This window comes from Ovis aries, chromosome 17 (assembly GCF_016772045.2).
Source record: "Ovis aries strain OAR_USU_Benz2616 breed Rambouillet chromosome 17, ARS-UI_Ramb_v3.0, whole genome shotgun sequence".
Classification (NCBI taxonomy): Eukaryota; Metazoa; Chordata; class Mammalia; order Artiodactyla; family Bovidae; genus Ovis; species Ovis aries.
This window is the reverse complement of record NC_056070.1, coordinates 52,730,744-52,745,222: the sequence shown is the minus strand read 5'-3', so window position 1 is coordinate 52,745,222 and position 14,479 is coordinate 52,730,744. Positions and strand designations below refer to the sequence as shown.

Sequence of the window (14,479 nt, the reverse complement as noted above, 5' to 3'; positions counted from 1 at the left end):
GGACAGAGGATCCTGGCGGGCTACAGTCCATGGGGTCAAAAAAGAACTGGAACCAACTTAGCTACTGAACAACCACCACCAACATCCCTCTCAAGATATAGAACATCTCCATCATCCCAGAAAGTTCCCTCATGGTCTTTGGAGTGAATCTTTCCCTACCTCCACCCTAGGCAACTACTGATTTGACTTTTATCATTAGAGAATAGTTTTGCCTGTTCTAGAACTTCATATAAATGCAGTGATACAGGTTGTACTGTTACTTTATGACCAACCTAGACAGCATATTCAGAGAAGGCAATGGCAACCCACTCCAGTACTCTTGCCTGGAAAATCCCATGGACAGAGGAGCATGGTGGGCTGCAGTCCATGGGGTCGCTAGGAGTCTGACACGACTGAGCGACCTCGCTTTCACTTTTCACTTTGATGCATTGGAGAAGGAAATGGCCACCCACTCTTGTGTTCTTGCCTGGAGAATCCCAGGGAGGGGGGTGCCTGGTGGGCTCTTGTCTATGGCGTCGCACAGAGACAACTGAAGCAACTTAGCAGCAGCAGCAGCAGCAGATAGCATATTAGAAAGCAGAGACATTACTTTGCCAACAAAGGTCTGTCTAGTCAAAGCTATGGTTTTTCCAGGAGTCATGTATGGATGTAAGAGTTGAACTATGAAGAAAGCTGAGTGCCAAAGAATTGATGCTTTTAAACTGTGGTGTTACAGAGAAGACTCTTGAGAGTCCCTTGGATTGCAAGGAGATCCAACCAGTCCATCCTAAAGGAAATCAGTCCTGAATATTCATTGGAAGGACTGATGCCGAAGCTGAAACTCCAATACTTTGGCCACCTGATGCAAAGAACTGACTCGTTGGAAAAGACCCTGATGCTGGGAAAGATTGAAGTTGGGAGGAGAAGGGGACGACAGAGGATGAGATGGTTGGATGGCATCACTGACTCAGTGGATGTGGGTTTGAATAAACTCTGGGAGTTGGTGACGGACAGGGAGGCCTGGCGTGCTGCAGTCCATGGGGTCACAAAAAGTTGGACACAACTAAGCGACCAAAGTAACTGACTGACTTACACGTTGTACTCCTTATCTAGCTTCTTTCAGTAGAATTATTTTGAGATCATACGTGTTGCTGTTTATCAGTATTTCGCTCTTTTTTGTTGCTGATTAGCATTCCATTGTATGAAAAGACCACAGTTTGTTTATCTGCCTGTTGATGGGCTATTTGGATTGTTTCCAGTTTTGGACTATCATAAGTAAAGCTGTGAACATTTCACACACACAAGCCTTTTTTGTAAATGGACATATGTCTTCATTTCTCTAAGGGTAAATACCTAGAAGTAGAATTGCTAGTTATAGCATTTAAATTTTTAGTAAACTGGCAAGTCATTTTTCAGAGTGGTTGGTACCATTTTACGTCCTTCCCAGCCCTGTATGAAAGACCTAGGCTCTCCACAGCCTTACGCAACCGTGGTTTTTTTTTTAATCATTAATTTTTGGCTGCACTGGGTCTTTGTTGCTGCTCACGGGCTTTCTCTGGTTGTGGTGAGCGGGACGCTACTCTTTGTGGGGTGCCAGCTTCTCATTGTAGTGGCTTCTCTTGTTGCGGAGCAGAGGCTCTCGTGTGCTGGCTCAGTAGTTGAGGCTCAGTAGTAGTTACTCCCTGGCATATGGAGTCCTCCCGGATCCAGCAATCAAACCGTTGTCTCCTGCTTTGGAAGACGGAGTGTTAACCACTGGCCCACCAGGGAAGTCCCTGGCCTCAGTTTTGTCAGTCCGTTTGATTTTAGCCATTCTAGTATATTTGACATAGCATCTCACTGCCATTGACTAATTTGCCTTTTCCCGGTAACCTAACGACAAGCATCTTCATGTGCTCCTTGGCCCTTCAGGTGTCTTCTCCTTCTCCTATGTACTCTGCTTTACCAGCATCTCTAGAATCAGTGAATCAGTTCAGTTCAGTTCAATCGCGTCCGACTCTTTGCGACCTCATGAATTGCAGCACGCCAGGCCTCCCTGTCCATCACTAACTCCCGGAGTCCACCCAAACCCAGTCAGTGATGCCATCCAACCATCTCATCCTCTGTCGTCCCCTTCTCCTCCTGCCCTCAATCTTTCCTAGCATTAGGGTCTTTTCCAATCAGTCAACTCTTCACATGAGGTGGCCAAAGTATTGGAGTTTCAACTTCAACATCAGTCCTTCCAAGGAACACCCAGGACTGATTTCCTTTAGGATGGACTGGTTGGATCTCCTTGCGGTCCAAGGGACTCTCAAGAGTCTTCTCCAACACCACAGTTCAAAAGCATCAATCCTTCTGTGCTCAGCTTTCTTTATAGTCCAACTCACATCCATACATGACCACTGGAAAAACCATAGCTTTGACTAGACAGACCTTTGTTGGCAAAGTAATGTCTCTGCTTTTTAATATGCTATCTAGGTTGGTCATAACTTTCCTTCCAAGGAGTAAGCATCTTTTAATTTCATGGCTGCAGTCACCATCTGCAGTGATTTTGGAGCCCCCCAAAATAAAGTCAGCCACTGTTTCCCTATCTGTTTGCCATGAAGTGATGGGACCAGATGCCATGATCTTTCTGAATGTTGAGCTTTAACCCAGCTTTTTCACTCTCCTCTTTCACTTTCATCAACAGGCTTTTTAGTTCCTCTTCACTTTCTGCCATAAGGGTGGTGTCATCTGCATACCTGAGGTTATTGATATTTCTCCCGGCAATCTTAATTCCAGCTTGTGCTTCCTCCAACCCAGCATTTATCATGATGTACTCTGCATATAAGTTAAATAAGCAGGGTGACAATATACATCCTTAACATATTCCTTTTCCTATTTGGAACCAGTCTGTGGTTCCATGTCCAGTTCTAACTGTTGCTTCCTGACCTGCATACAGATTTCTCAGGAGGCAGGTCAGGTGGTCTGGTATTCCCATCTCTTTCAGAATCTCCCACAGTTTATTGTGATCCACACAGTCAAAGGCTTTGGCATAGTCAATAAAGCAGAAATAGATGTTTTCTGGAACTCTCTTGCTTTTTTGATGATCCAACGGATATTGGCAATTTGATCTCTGGTTCCTCTGCCTTTTCTAAAACCAGCTTGAACATCTGGAAGTTCATGGTTCACGTATTGCTGAAGCCTTGTTTGGAGAATTTCAAGCATTACTTTACTAGTGTGTGAGATGAGTTCAACTGTGTGGTAGTTTGAGCATTCTTTGGCGTTGCCTTTGGGATTGGAATGAAAACTGACCTTTTCCAGTCCTGTGGCCACTGCTGAGTTTTCCAAATTTGCTAGCATATTGAGTGCAGCACTTTCACAGTATCATCTTTCAGAATTTGAAATAGCTCAACTGGAATTCTATCACCTCCACTAGAATCAGTGAATAATACATTGGAAAATATATGACATCTGAAGGCAGTATTTTTGCCAACTAAATGATTATCTGATTCTAGCTGTAGGATGTTAAACAAGAGATTTAATCACTTTCCCTCTCCTGTGAAAGGAATGGTTGTGATGAGATCTCTCGTCTGGATCTTTCCAGTTCAAAAATCCTTTTAAACCAAGTTTTCAGTAACCTTTTCACTAACCTGAAGTGTCTTTAAGTCCTTTGCCCATTTTAAATATGAGTTGTCGATATTTCCTAGGAAGATTTTTTTCTTGACAAAATCTTTGCAGCATCCGTGAAGTTGTTTCTTTACATTGGGGTAGAACATTTTTAAGTATTGGTAAGAGTTTTTAAAGTTTTTAACAGCATTTATTGAGGTATAGTTCACCTATCCATAACCTTCCCCCATGTAGAAGTGTACAGTTCAGTGCTTTAGTATATTTACAGAGTTGTGCAACCGTCACCATGATCCAGGTTTAGAACATTTTCATCATTCCAGAAGAACCTTGCACCCACTGGCAGTTACTCCCCATTTTACTTTCCCCCTGCTTCAGGCTGACGTTCATCTACTTTCTGTCCTTGCGGATTTGTTGGGCAGAGATTTTTTCATCAGAGTTTGTTCAATAGAATTCAGAAGACCCATAAATTTTGAAGGGGGGGGGTAAAAATTACACATTAGGTTATTTTTGTTAATCTCTAATTGAAATAGAGCACTTCCTTCAATTACGAATATAGGAAATAAGCCATCATCGTACCTGCTACTTATGACCTTGTCATTAGTAGAAATAACAAATTCCTACCACATTGCAGTTATTACTGGTATCTTGAAATAGCATGTACACTAAGTACTGTGTCAGAATTACAGACCATTAGGCCTACTGCTAGACCTTATTATTTAATGCACTAATAAAGAAGGCTATATACTATTGTATCACAGTCTTATTTAATATTTTGATAACCACAGTTATAGCTGCCATAATGCAACATATGGGTTCCTAAAAATCACCACACAATGCAAAAACTGCCCAATAAAAACCATACAGTTTATGGGGAAAATGGGATTAGGAGCATAGCCTCAAAACCTTTTTCACTGACACATCTTTAAAAGGACATTTAAATGGTAGGACAGCTTTATGCATGTTAAATAGTTAAGAAACGCACAAATATTGCCATAAATGCGGCACTTTACCCTGGAAGAGCCCTGAAGTTCGCAGGTAGCATTGGGAGTCGGAGAGGTTGCAGTCTGTGGCTCACTGGAACGCGGTAGGAGGGTGACTGGATGGAAAGTGGTGGCAGGTGTGGATGTGTTTCATGACACCCCGGGCTGAGGGCTGGTGGGCGTTGGAGGGGTCTGGAAGTAGGGGTGGGTATATTCCTACGTGACCCAGTCCAGTTCACCTAGGTTTCTTGTGGACAGAAATTACGCATTAACAAACGCAGACAACTCAAGTCATTCTTACATATATCAGGTGAGTTGGAACAAATTCGTGTTTTCAAAACAATTGTCATAGCAGAACCAACTATACTTCAGAATCATCCTTCTGACAGCTTCTACTTGCCCTCATGGCCTCCGGTTTTCCTCTTAACCTCCTCTTTGGGGTTTCGGGTTAATTCCTCAGATGTAATCAGGAGCTCCCTCACTTTTGTCCTCATAGCACCGCTGGGGTGTGTGTGTCAGAGTGCATGTCCCAGCACATGACAGCTGGGAATGTCCGTGGGTCTCTGCTCCCGCTTTAGCCCCTTTAGGAGCCTCCATCACTCATCCTGGCCTCCACCCCCCGGTGTAGCACAGGCCATGCCTGCTACAGAGTATGCTTGGTAAATACCGTGAATGGAGCTGGTAGGAGAGTTCAGGAAGAATGCAGAAGGGTGACCACAGGTGCAGATGGAAAAAGTGCTACAGCTTTTCAAGTTTGGTGAAAACTTGGTTTAAGAGAATTTTTGAGCTAGAAAGATCCAGAAGAGAGATCTCATCACAACCATTCTTTTTACAGGAGAGGGAAAGTGATTAAATCTCTTGCTTAACATCCCACAGCTAGAATCAGAAAATCATTTAGTTGGCAAAAATACTGCTTTCAGATGTAATATATTTTCCAATGGATTATTCACTGATTCTAGAGATGTTGGGAAAGCAAAATTTAACTAACAGAAATCTACTTGGCAATGCACTTTGCAAATTCTGCCCCTCTGGTCCTTTGAGTGGAGTATTGCTGGTTACAGAAAAAGTAAATAATTTTGTAAAAAATTCTTCATTTTTGCAGCAGGGAAGCAGGATAAGTTCTGAGCAGCCTGTCTGCTTCCCCAGGATTTTGCCATCTGTCGCTAAAGACAAGGGTCTTAATTGAAAGCCTGTCTCTGCAATAGGCACTCTCACATTGCTGGGGAAGCACAAAGTGCTTCCGTCCTTCTGGCAGGGAACCCGTCGATGTCCAAAACTTGCCCTGGCAGCATCACTTTGGGACTCTCTCATTCACACACAGCTGTGTGTATGTAAAATGGTATATGGACAAGTTTTTCATGGCAGCCTTGCTTTATTTTTATATTATTATTTTAAAAATATTTATTTTTACTTATTCATTTATTTGGCTGTACCAGGTCTTAGTTGTGGCATACGAACTCTTAGTTGCAGCTTGTGGGATCTAGATTCCCCGATGAGGGATCAAACCTAGGCCCCCTGCTTGGGAGCGTGGAGTCTTAGCCACTGGACCACCAGGGAAGTCCCATGGCAGCATTGCTTTATAACAGCCAAAGTTAGGAACTGATCTAAGTGTCCAGCAAGAAGAATCTGAATGAATAGCTGTGGCCTGTCCACCTGATGGAATATTACCCTGAGACAGAATAGGAAGGTCCTAGGTGTGGAGATGTTTCCAGGATGTTCAGTTCAGTCGTTCAGTTGTGTCCGACTCTGCGACCCCATGGACTGTAGCACACCAGACTTCCCTGTCCATCACCAACTCCGAGAGCTTGCTCAAACTCATGTCCATTGAGTTGGTGATGCCATCTAACCATCTCATCCTCTGTCATCCCCTTCTCCTCCTGCCTTCAGTCTTTCCCAGCATCAGGGTCTTTTTCAGGATGTACTAGTGAGTGAAAGGAGACAGGATCCTGAAAGGTTCATGTGGTATTCTACATATGAGGTGGGAACAGGAATCTGTCTATGTATATATGTTCAAACCATGCTCTTTAAAAAACATTAATTTAAAAATAGAGGAAAAAAAGGAATGAGTGAGACAGCACAGCTGCCGCACCACCAGCAGCAGGCCTCCTGTGGGGTGGGGTGGGTTTCAGTTTCAGCCTGAAACTGAGGTCAGAGTTTTGACCCGAACACAGGACTGTTTCCTCATCAGTAGTTGGCAGCTGTTGGGATTACCTGTCAAGGTTCTTAACCTTGTCTGTGGCAGGCTGGATCCCTTTTAGAATCATCTTTTTAATTTTATTTTGGTATCAGTTTTAAAAATTTATTTTTTTGTTTTTGGCTGTGCCGCAAGGCGTGGAAGTGTGGAGTCTTAACCACTGGACCACCAGGGAAGTCCCCCCTAGAATCATGAAGTAAAATACATCATATTGTAAAGTACATAGGAAGGCTATCCCAGTAGAGAGCAAAGCAGCGTGTTTAAGAGCCCAGGGGTCTGGAAGCACCGAGAAGAATCCTAATGTGGCTCAAAGGCTGGCCCTGTGGGAAGATGAGGCAGCTGAGCAAGCCCAGGTTCACCACTGGAGTCTACCAGTGTCTTTCCAAGTATCGTCCTCCTCTTCTTTCCATCTTCTTTTTTAATACCTCCCCCAAGCCTGACCATGTTACGCCCTCAGTAGGCACCGTGCTGAATTAAAGCGTTGCTGAGTTGTGGAGTCTTCTTGTGACCCTTGTCCTCACTGCAGGCTCACCGCAGAGTCTATATTAAGGCTGACAGAGAGCCAGTTATATTTGGGCGTTAGCTGACTCCCAGGGTTTAGCCATAACACGCATACGGTAAAGCAAACAGAACATTCCAACTGCAGGCTTAGAGACAGAGGGGCCCCACGCATGAGCAGGAAGTCAGTCCATCTTTGTTGGCTGGCTGGATGATGGTTGTATGAAATTGCTTCATTGTATTTCATTAATTCCTTACGGTCTTTTAAAGGCATTTCTGCTGTATTTGTGTATTGTCCTCCTAAGTATTTTCTTGTTCCATCCTGGGTACTCATTTGGGAATTGTTTTGTAGAATATGGAAGTCTCAGAAGAGTCAGCTGAAAAAAATACCCCTCTCGGTAACTGAAGAAAACAAAAGTTAACCTCAGTGTTCATTGTGATCATGGGTAAGTCACCTTTCCTTATCTCACCTTATATTTATATTTAATAAGTAACTTGGGAATGTTGATAATCTAGAAGCACGGCAATGAGTTTGACCTGTAGTCCTTTCTCTTTTGCCTGACCTATTTATACACACCTTCTAAATTTAATCCAAAAAAATAAATAAATAAATAAATTTAATCAGAGTCAAATGTCAGTTACTTATAAGAGAGATGCAGATCAAAAAATTCTTGTTCTCAGTACCTAGAATTTTAAGCCTAAAGAAGTGAATGCATATAGCTTTCAAACTCCCATGTCAGCATTTCATCCGAATGTCTGTCTGGAGAGAAGTCTTTCCATGGGGTTTTGAGTCTTCTAAAAAAGGCTTATTGACCCAGGAAGCACTTTCTTGATTTGTGTTTCCTCCTATCGAACCTTCATTTCCTATGCCAAGTTTCTTTAGAAGCCAGTTTGATAAGTTAAAATATAAAATCATCTCAGTTGTTTTCCACTTAATCATAAGAACATCTTTTATGATTGTGAACGCACCAAGCATAAGCAGCCCTTTCTCTGTCTTCTTTCTCTTTCCTGAGAAATCTTCATGTTTATAATAGTTCACATGACCTTATGTTGTTGAGAATCAAGACTGTATAGTTCTTTTTTTTTTTTAGAAGCTGGGAGCTTATCGCACACCATCCAGTGCCCATTGATTTTGATTTGATTAACTCTGTTTCCTTCCCACAGAAGCTGATTTCTCATCCATGTGGAAGGCAGGAAGCAGACATCCATACCTAATACTTAGCCTTGAAAACAAAAAGAGGATGGTAATCCTTTGTAAGCAACATCTAATACCAAAGGGGAGCTGAAACCGAAAGTTAATTTTTAAACATCTGTATCTTGTTTGTCTTCAGGTTAGCCATTTTCATGTGGAAGAAATATTTTTCATGTGGAAGAAATGGGACCTAATTGTATATTACATGTAATATGCCACCTTGGAATTTATGCTAACAGAGAAAAAGCCTTCTCTATAAAGATGCTGACTCTGGTTAAATACTCCAGAAGCTCTTTAAAAGTGTGAACATCAAATAGAGAATCCATGCATAAAAAATGCTGTTTTAGCCATCTGATTTTTTTAAACCTGTACAAACATTTACATTATAGCCAGTAGCTTATCGGCGTCAGCTCCAAATATATGAGAAATAGTGTTCCCTTGTAGTTTTAGCCCTGAACTTGGCTGTGTAAATAGCCATAAAGTGATATGATATAAAACATTTTTAACTGCAAACTATCTCTTGGGTTCCTGACAGTTGAGGTCCTTCTGTCCCAAAAGCTGAGCAGAGCTCCCTCTTGTCTGGATCAGTAGTAGTCCCATCAACTTATACAAACCAAAGCTCGCTGGAAGATCAAGTTTTATATGCATTTTTTTTTAAATCCTTGAAGACTGAAACTTCTGTTTTAACCTGTAAAGTAATTTAATTTTTTAAAAAATATGATGATCAGCTTCAGTCAATAAAAAATATTTTTAATAATAAAAATAGTTTTTTGGGGTTTCTTTTTCTGACACAGAAGCGAAATAAGGAAGGTTACTCTCTTGAAACCAAACCTGGCAAGTTAATTTCCTGAGGAATGGGAATGCAGTTTTTTTAAGCATTGCCGATATCAAAGTTCTATTGTGCTGTATCAATGCCCCTTTGTTAAAAGGTTTCAGTGCTACTTCAGAGATGATTTTCATGAGAGTGGAGGAGCCACCCCATTTAGCCTTTTTAATGAGGGTGCTGAAAAGAGAAATTGGGTGAAGTTTGGCTATGTTCTTTATAAACGCTTGCTTTCTTCCCAGGCTAGGCTGGTTTATACCGGGCAAAACTGAGAAAGGTGCTGTGTATAGTCGATTGTGAACCATTGCCTCCAAGTTAGAAACCCAAAATGTCCCTGGAGAGGCCAACTTTCTGTCTGAGAAACAAAATATTAAATTTTCTCCTTCTCTTCATGATAGGTTCACGGCTGCACATCAACTTACCTAGTGAAAAGAAAGAACACTGATGAGATGCTAAGAACAATTTCAGGGACCTGAAGGATTTGAAAAAAGTCCAGTTGTTTTGTAACTAAATGTCTTTTAGCTCATAGAGTTATAGTATCTACCCATACCTATTCTTACCCATCCACATTCTTGTGTATTACAGTACATGATTTCAAAAATGGAAACCTTAGTATTATCAATTTATCTCTCTCAACCCTAGTTATTTAAGTCCATAAGCAATTTCTGTGAAAGAGAGGCAGCCTTTGGTTACAAGATAAAACTAGATTTCAGCCTTTATATTTTGTCATCAATATATTTCATCTTGAGAGGGGAATTTCCTGGCAGTCCAGCGGGTAGGACTCTGTTTTCACTGCCAAGGGTGAGGGTTTGATTCCTGCTTGGGGAAGTGGTTTTTCTGGTAGTCATGTATGGATGTGAGAGTTGGACTATAAAAAAAAGGCTGAGTGCTGAAGAATTGAAGATTTTCAACTGTGGTGTTGGAGAAGACTCTTGAGAGTCCTTTGGACTACAAGGAGATCAAACCAGTCAATCCTAAATGAAATCAGTTCTGAATATGCATTGGCAGGACTGATGCTGAAGCTGAAATTCCAATATTTTGGCCATGTGATGCGAAGAACTGACTCATTTGAAAAGACCCTGTTGCTGGGAAAGATGGAAGGCAGAAGGAAAGTGGGACGACAGAGGATGAGATAGTTGGATGGCATCACCAACTCGATGGACTTGAGTTTGAGCAAGCTCCAGGAGTTGGTGATGGACAGGGAAGCCTGGCGTGCTGCAGTCCGTGGGGTCACAAAGTCGAACATGACTGAGCAACTGAACTGAACTGGGGAAGTAGGATCCCATAGGCCATGCAGAGTGGCCAAAAAAGGAGGCAACTGAATTGTACTATAATTTGCCTGCCAGAAATTATCTCAGCCTTCAAAAGAGACTGATGGAAGTGTATTTTTAGAGTTTGTGAACAGATCTATTAAATACAAATAACCCAAAATAAAGAAATTCTGAATAAAGATAATACTGAAATTCTGAATACGAGATAATACTTAACAGTTTTACCTAAAAACTGCTAATAAAATGCAAAGGATTGAGGGTCACTATGGGGTAAGCTTGGTTTATTTCAGGAAACGTGGCTGAGGTTTAGAACCTTGTGTGTGTGTTAATCACTCAGTCGTGTCTGACTCCTTGTGACAATATAGACTATAGCCCACCAGGCCCCTCTGTCCATGGGATTTTCCAAGCAAGAATACTGGAGTGGGTGGTCATTTCCTTCTCCAGGGGATCTTCCCAACCCAGAGATTGAACCTGGTTCTTCATTCGCAGGCAGGTTCTTTACCATCTAAGCCACAAGGGAAGCCCCAGAACTTTGTGTATACCATTGATCCTGGGGTTGTTCTTGGTGACCTTGACCTGAGATTTTTCTTCTCTGGTTAGATACCAGTAGCTAAAGTGGCTGTTTCAAAGCCATGCATTTTTGTTTCTCTTGAGCCGTGTGATGACAATTCTGTTGGGGTACATTTCAAAAAGGTTCATCATTCTGGGCCAAACAGAATCATCATAGTAACCACTTCATACGTGATATAGAACAATGAATACAATCAGATTAAGAAACCAGACACGTTAATCAGAACCACAGCTGACAAGGTAGGTTAAAAACCAGAATGGTCTTTGAGAGAACTTCATCAAATGAGGGCACATTAGTCAGTCCTGTAAATGATGATTTCTGGGTCCTCAGCCAAATGCACGCTTAAGAGGTCTAGCAAAGAGAAAATAATTTGAGCTCACATTAAATATTGTTTTGCTGGCCACTGCAGACACAACAGGGAGCAAAGCAGACTCAATCTTTGTTTACAGTCTAGTGGAGGTTGTTTAGTTGTTAAGTCATGTCCAGCTCTTGTGTGACCCCATGGACTGTAGCCCCCCAGGATCCTCTGTCCCTGGGATTTCCAGGCAAGAATACTGGAATGGGTTGCCATTTCCTTCTGCAGGGGACCTTCCTGACTCAGGGAGCAAACCCATGTCTCCTAATTTGGCAGATGGGTTCTTTACCACTGAGCCACCAGGGATGCCCATCTAGTGGGAGAGACAGATCTTAATCAAATAATCGCAAATAGGTTGTGAAAAACTGGTAAGGGCTACGAAAAATAAAGCTTTGAGCTACTGTGTCAGCATACAATAGGGGCATAGGTCAAGCGTGGAGGGTTCAGGGAAGGCTTCCCTGAGGAAGTGACATCTGAACTAAGCCTAAAGATGAGTAGATGCTGACTGGCAAACAGGAAGGAAAAGAGCATTCCAGATAAATGGTAACAGCATGTGCAAAGGCCCTGAGACAGAAAGGAGCGCAATACATTTTCTGACCTGATGGACTAGGATGGAGCAAGATGAGGCAGGAAAGAGAGGCTGGGACACCAGATCAGACACATGTCAGTGAGGCAGTGTGGGAATTGCAGCGCCATCACTTGGTAAGTCCAATGATGTAAACTCTGTTTGTTTTTTTGGTTTTCCTTGTGAGTGAGTGAAGTCACTCAGTCATGTCCGACTCTTTGCGATCCCATGGACTGTAGCCCACCAAGCTTCTCCACCCATGGGATTCTCCAGGCAAGAATACTGGAGTGGGTTGCCATTTCCTTCTCCAGGGGATCTGCCCAATCCAGGGATTGAACCCAGGTCTCCCACATTGCAGGCAGACGCTTTAAACTCTGAGCCACCAGAGCCTTGTAATCAGGTCTAAGTTATCCAGTTATCCTAAATGCTCCTAAATATCTAATATCCTAAATGCTTTGCCCTTGTAATGGCCCAGGGGCAGCATTAAACAGCACTGGAGATATGCAACAAAAAGCAGAATCTCAGCCGAATAGTGACAGCCAGTTTTCGAATCAGGTCTCCTGCCTGAAGGGGTTCCCACGAGGGACCTGACAAATTGAGGGTGGGGAAGATTGTGTCCTTGTGTCCGTAGGAATGCTCTTTCATAAAACTCAGCCATATGTTGATGTGCCAAATTACGGGGGACTCTGTATTTACTTTTTCAGCTCCTTCATTCCACACACATTTTTGCTGGATGTTACTAAGCACCACCAGGATAAAACTGAGTAAGGCAGGGAACCCCCTGGTGGTCCAGTGATCAGGGAACTCAGATTGCACAGTCTCTACTGTGTAACCAAAAATTACTAAAAAAAAAAAAGTAAGACAGGGTGGTCCTTGCCCTCCAGCTGCTCAAATATCTTTCTTACAAACAGATCAATCATAATTCATTAGAGATGTCTTTAACAAAGTACTCTGGGATCCCAACAGTATTGAGCACCGCTTCTAGCACAGTTATCAACCCTTTATTATTGATAGGAATGGTAGTTGGTTGCTGACCTTAAGTCCCTGTGGCAGACATTGCTTTTTTGTTTTTTTTTTAATTTATTTTTTGGCTGTGCCACGTGGCGCATGGGATCTTAGTTCCCTGACCAGGGATTGAATACACGCCCCCTGCATTAGGAGCTCAGGGTCTTAACCACTAGGCATCCAGGGAAGTCCCAAGTCCCTGTGGCAGACATTCTAAACCCAGAAGGGGTGTTGCCTGGTTTAAAAGAAGATGCATGAAGGTCACATAATACGCGCTTTTGTTGAATGTGGAAAAAGGTGTTTGAGAAACAGCTGGTCTGGAGCCTGCAAATCCCTTTCCTGCAGGCCTTCTTTCCCCACAGCTATTGACTAGGGGCTGAGGGTTAAAATGAAATAATACACACAAAGGGTTTTACCTAGTGCCTAGCAAATACTAAGCATTCAGTAAATATTAGCTGTGCTTAGTCGCTCAGTTATGTCCTATTGTTTGGAACCCCATGGTCTGCAGCCCGCCAGGCTCCTCTGCCCATGGGGATTCTCCAGGTGAGACTCCTGGAGTGGGTTGCCACGCCCTTCTTCAGGGTACCTTCCCAACCCTGGGATTGAACCCAGGTTTCCTGCATTGCAGGCAGTTTCTTCACTGTCTGAACCAACAGGGAAGCCCAAATATTAGCTATTGTTATTTTATTGTAAAGAAGATTTTTGGCGATTAGAATTAGATTAAAGTGGGGTTATTTCCTCTTTATAAGGGAGTAAGAGGAAAGCCTTGTTAAATACATCTTTCAAGTTCCCAGTGTCAGCTCCGGGACTAGACAGTGAGGAACCAGTGAGGTTACAGAAGGGGTCCAGCAAACAACATTCAGGGTTATGTAGGTGTCACCTTCCCACTTCAAGGAGTGTCCTTAGTTTTGGGTGATTTCACACCTATACTCTGAGAGGAAAGCTGAGGCCAGCAGAAACAAAATAACCATTTGAGAGCTACCTGTGATTTAAAAAGAAAAAAAAAAAACTTTAATTTTGTGACTGGTAATTTTAGAAGCAAACCAGTAATAATATTTAAAAAGAAAAGAAAAAAAAAAGGCTCACATCACCTCCTGTGGCATCTGCTGCATGCTGTCTGACGGCCCAGCTCTGGGTTGGTCCAGAGCTGTCTCCAGGCTGTCCCAGCCCTGCCTCTCTCGGTCAGGTTCTCAGCTCTAGGAGGGTCTCTGAAAAGTCATCCCACAGTCCCGCGTTGATTACAGCTGCAGTTACGTTACACTTGGGCTTCCCAGCTGGCGCTAGTGATAAAGAACACTCCTGCCAATGCAGGAGAAGTAAGACACAGCGGTTCGATCCCTGGGTCTGGAAGATCCCCCGGAACAGGGCATGGCAACCCACTCCAGTATTCTTGCCTGGAGAATCCTATGGAGAAAGGAGCCTAATGGGCCTCAGTCCATAGGGTCCTGCAGAGTCGGA

At 42.8% G+C, this 14,479-nt stretch overlaps 1 protein-coding gene across 4 annotated transcripts in view; it reads left to right on the top strand.

Annotated features, from left to right (window-relative positions):
* The window catches only part of CCDC62 (coiled-coil domain containing 62), a 39,416-nt gene extending 30,222 nt beyond the window's left edge, over window positions 1–9,194 (top strand). For all 4 annotated transcript variants that reach the window (XM_012097731.5, XM_042234589.2, XM_012097730.5 and 1 more), the window contains 2 exons: window positions 7,592–7,685; window positions 8,404–9,194. In XM_012097731.5, the coding sequence (XP_011953121.3) occupies window positions 7,592–7,645 (54 nt within the window). In that variant the 3' untranslated portion in view covers window positions 7,646–7,685; window positions 8,404–9,194. The remainder of the gene's footprint in view (window positions 1–7,591; window positions 7,686–8,403) is intronic.
* The last annotated feature ends 5,285 nt before the right edge of the window (window positions 9,195–14,479 follow it).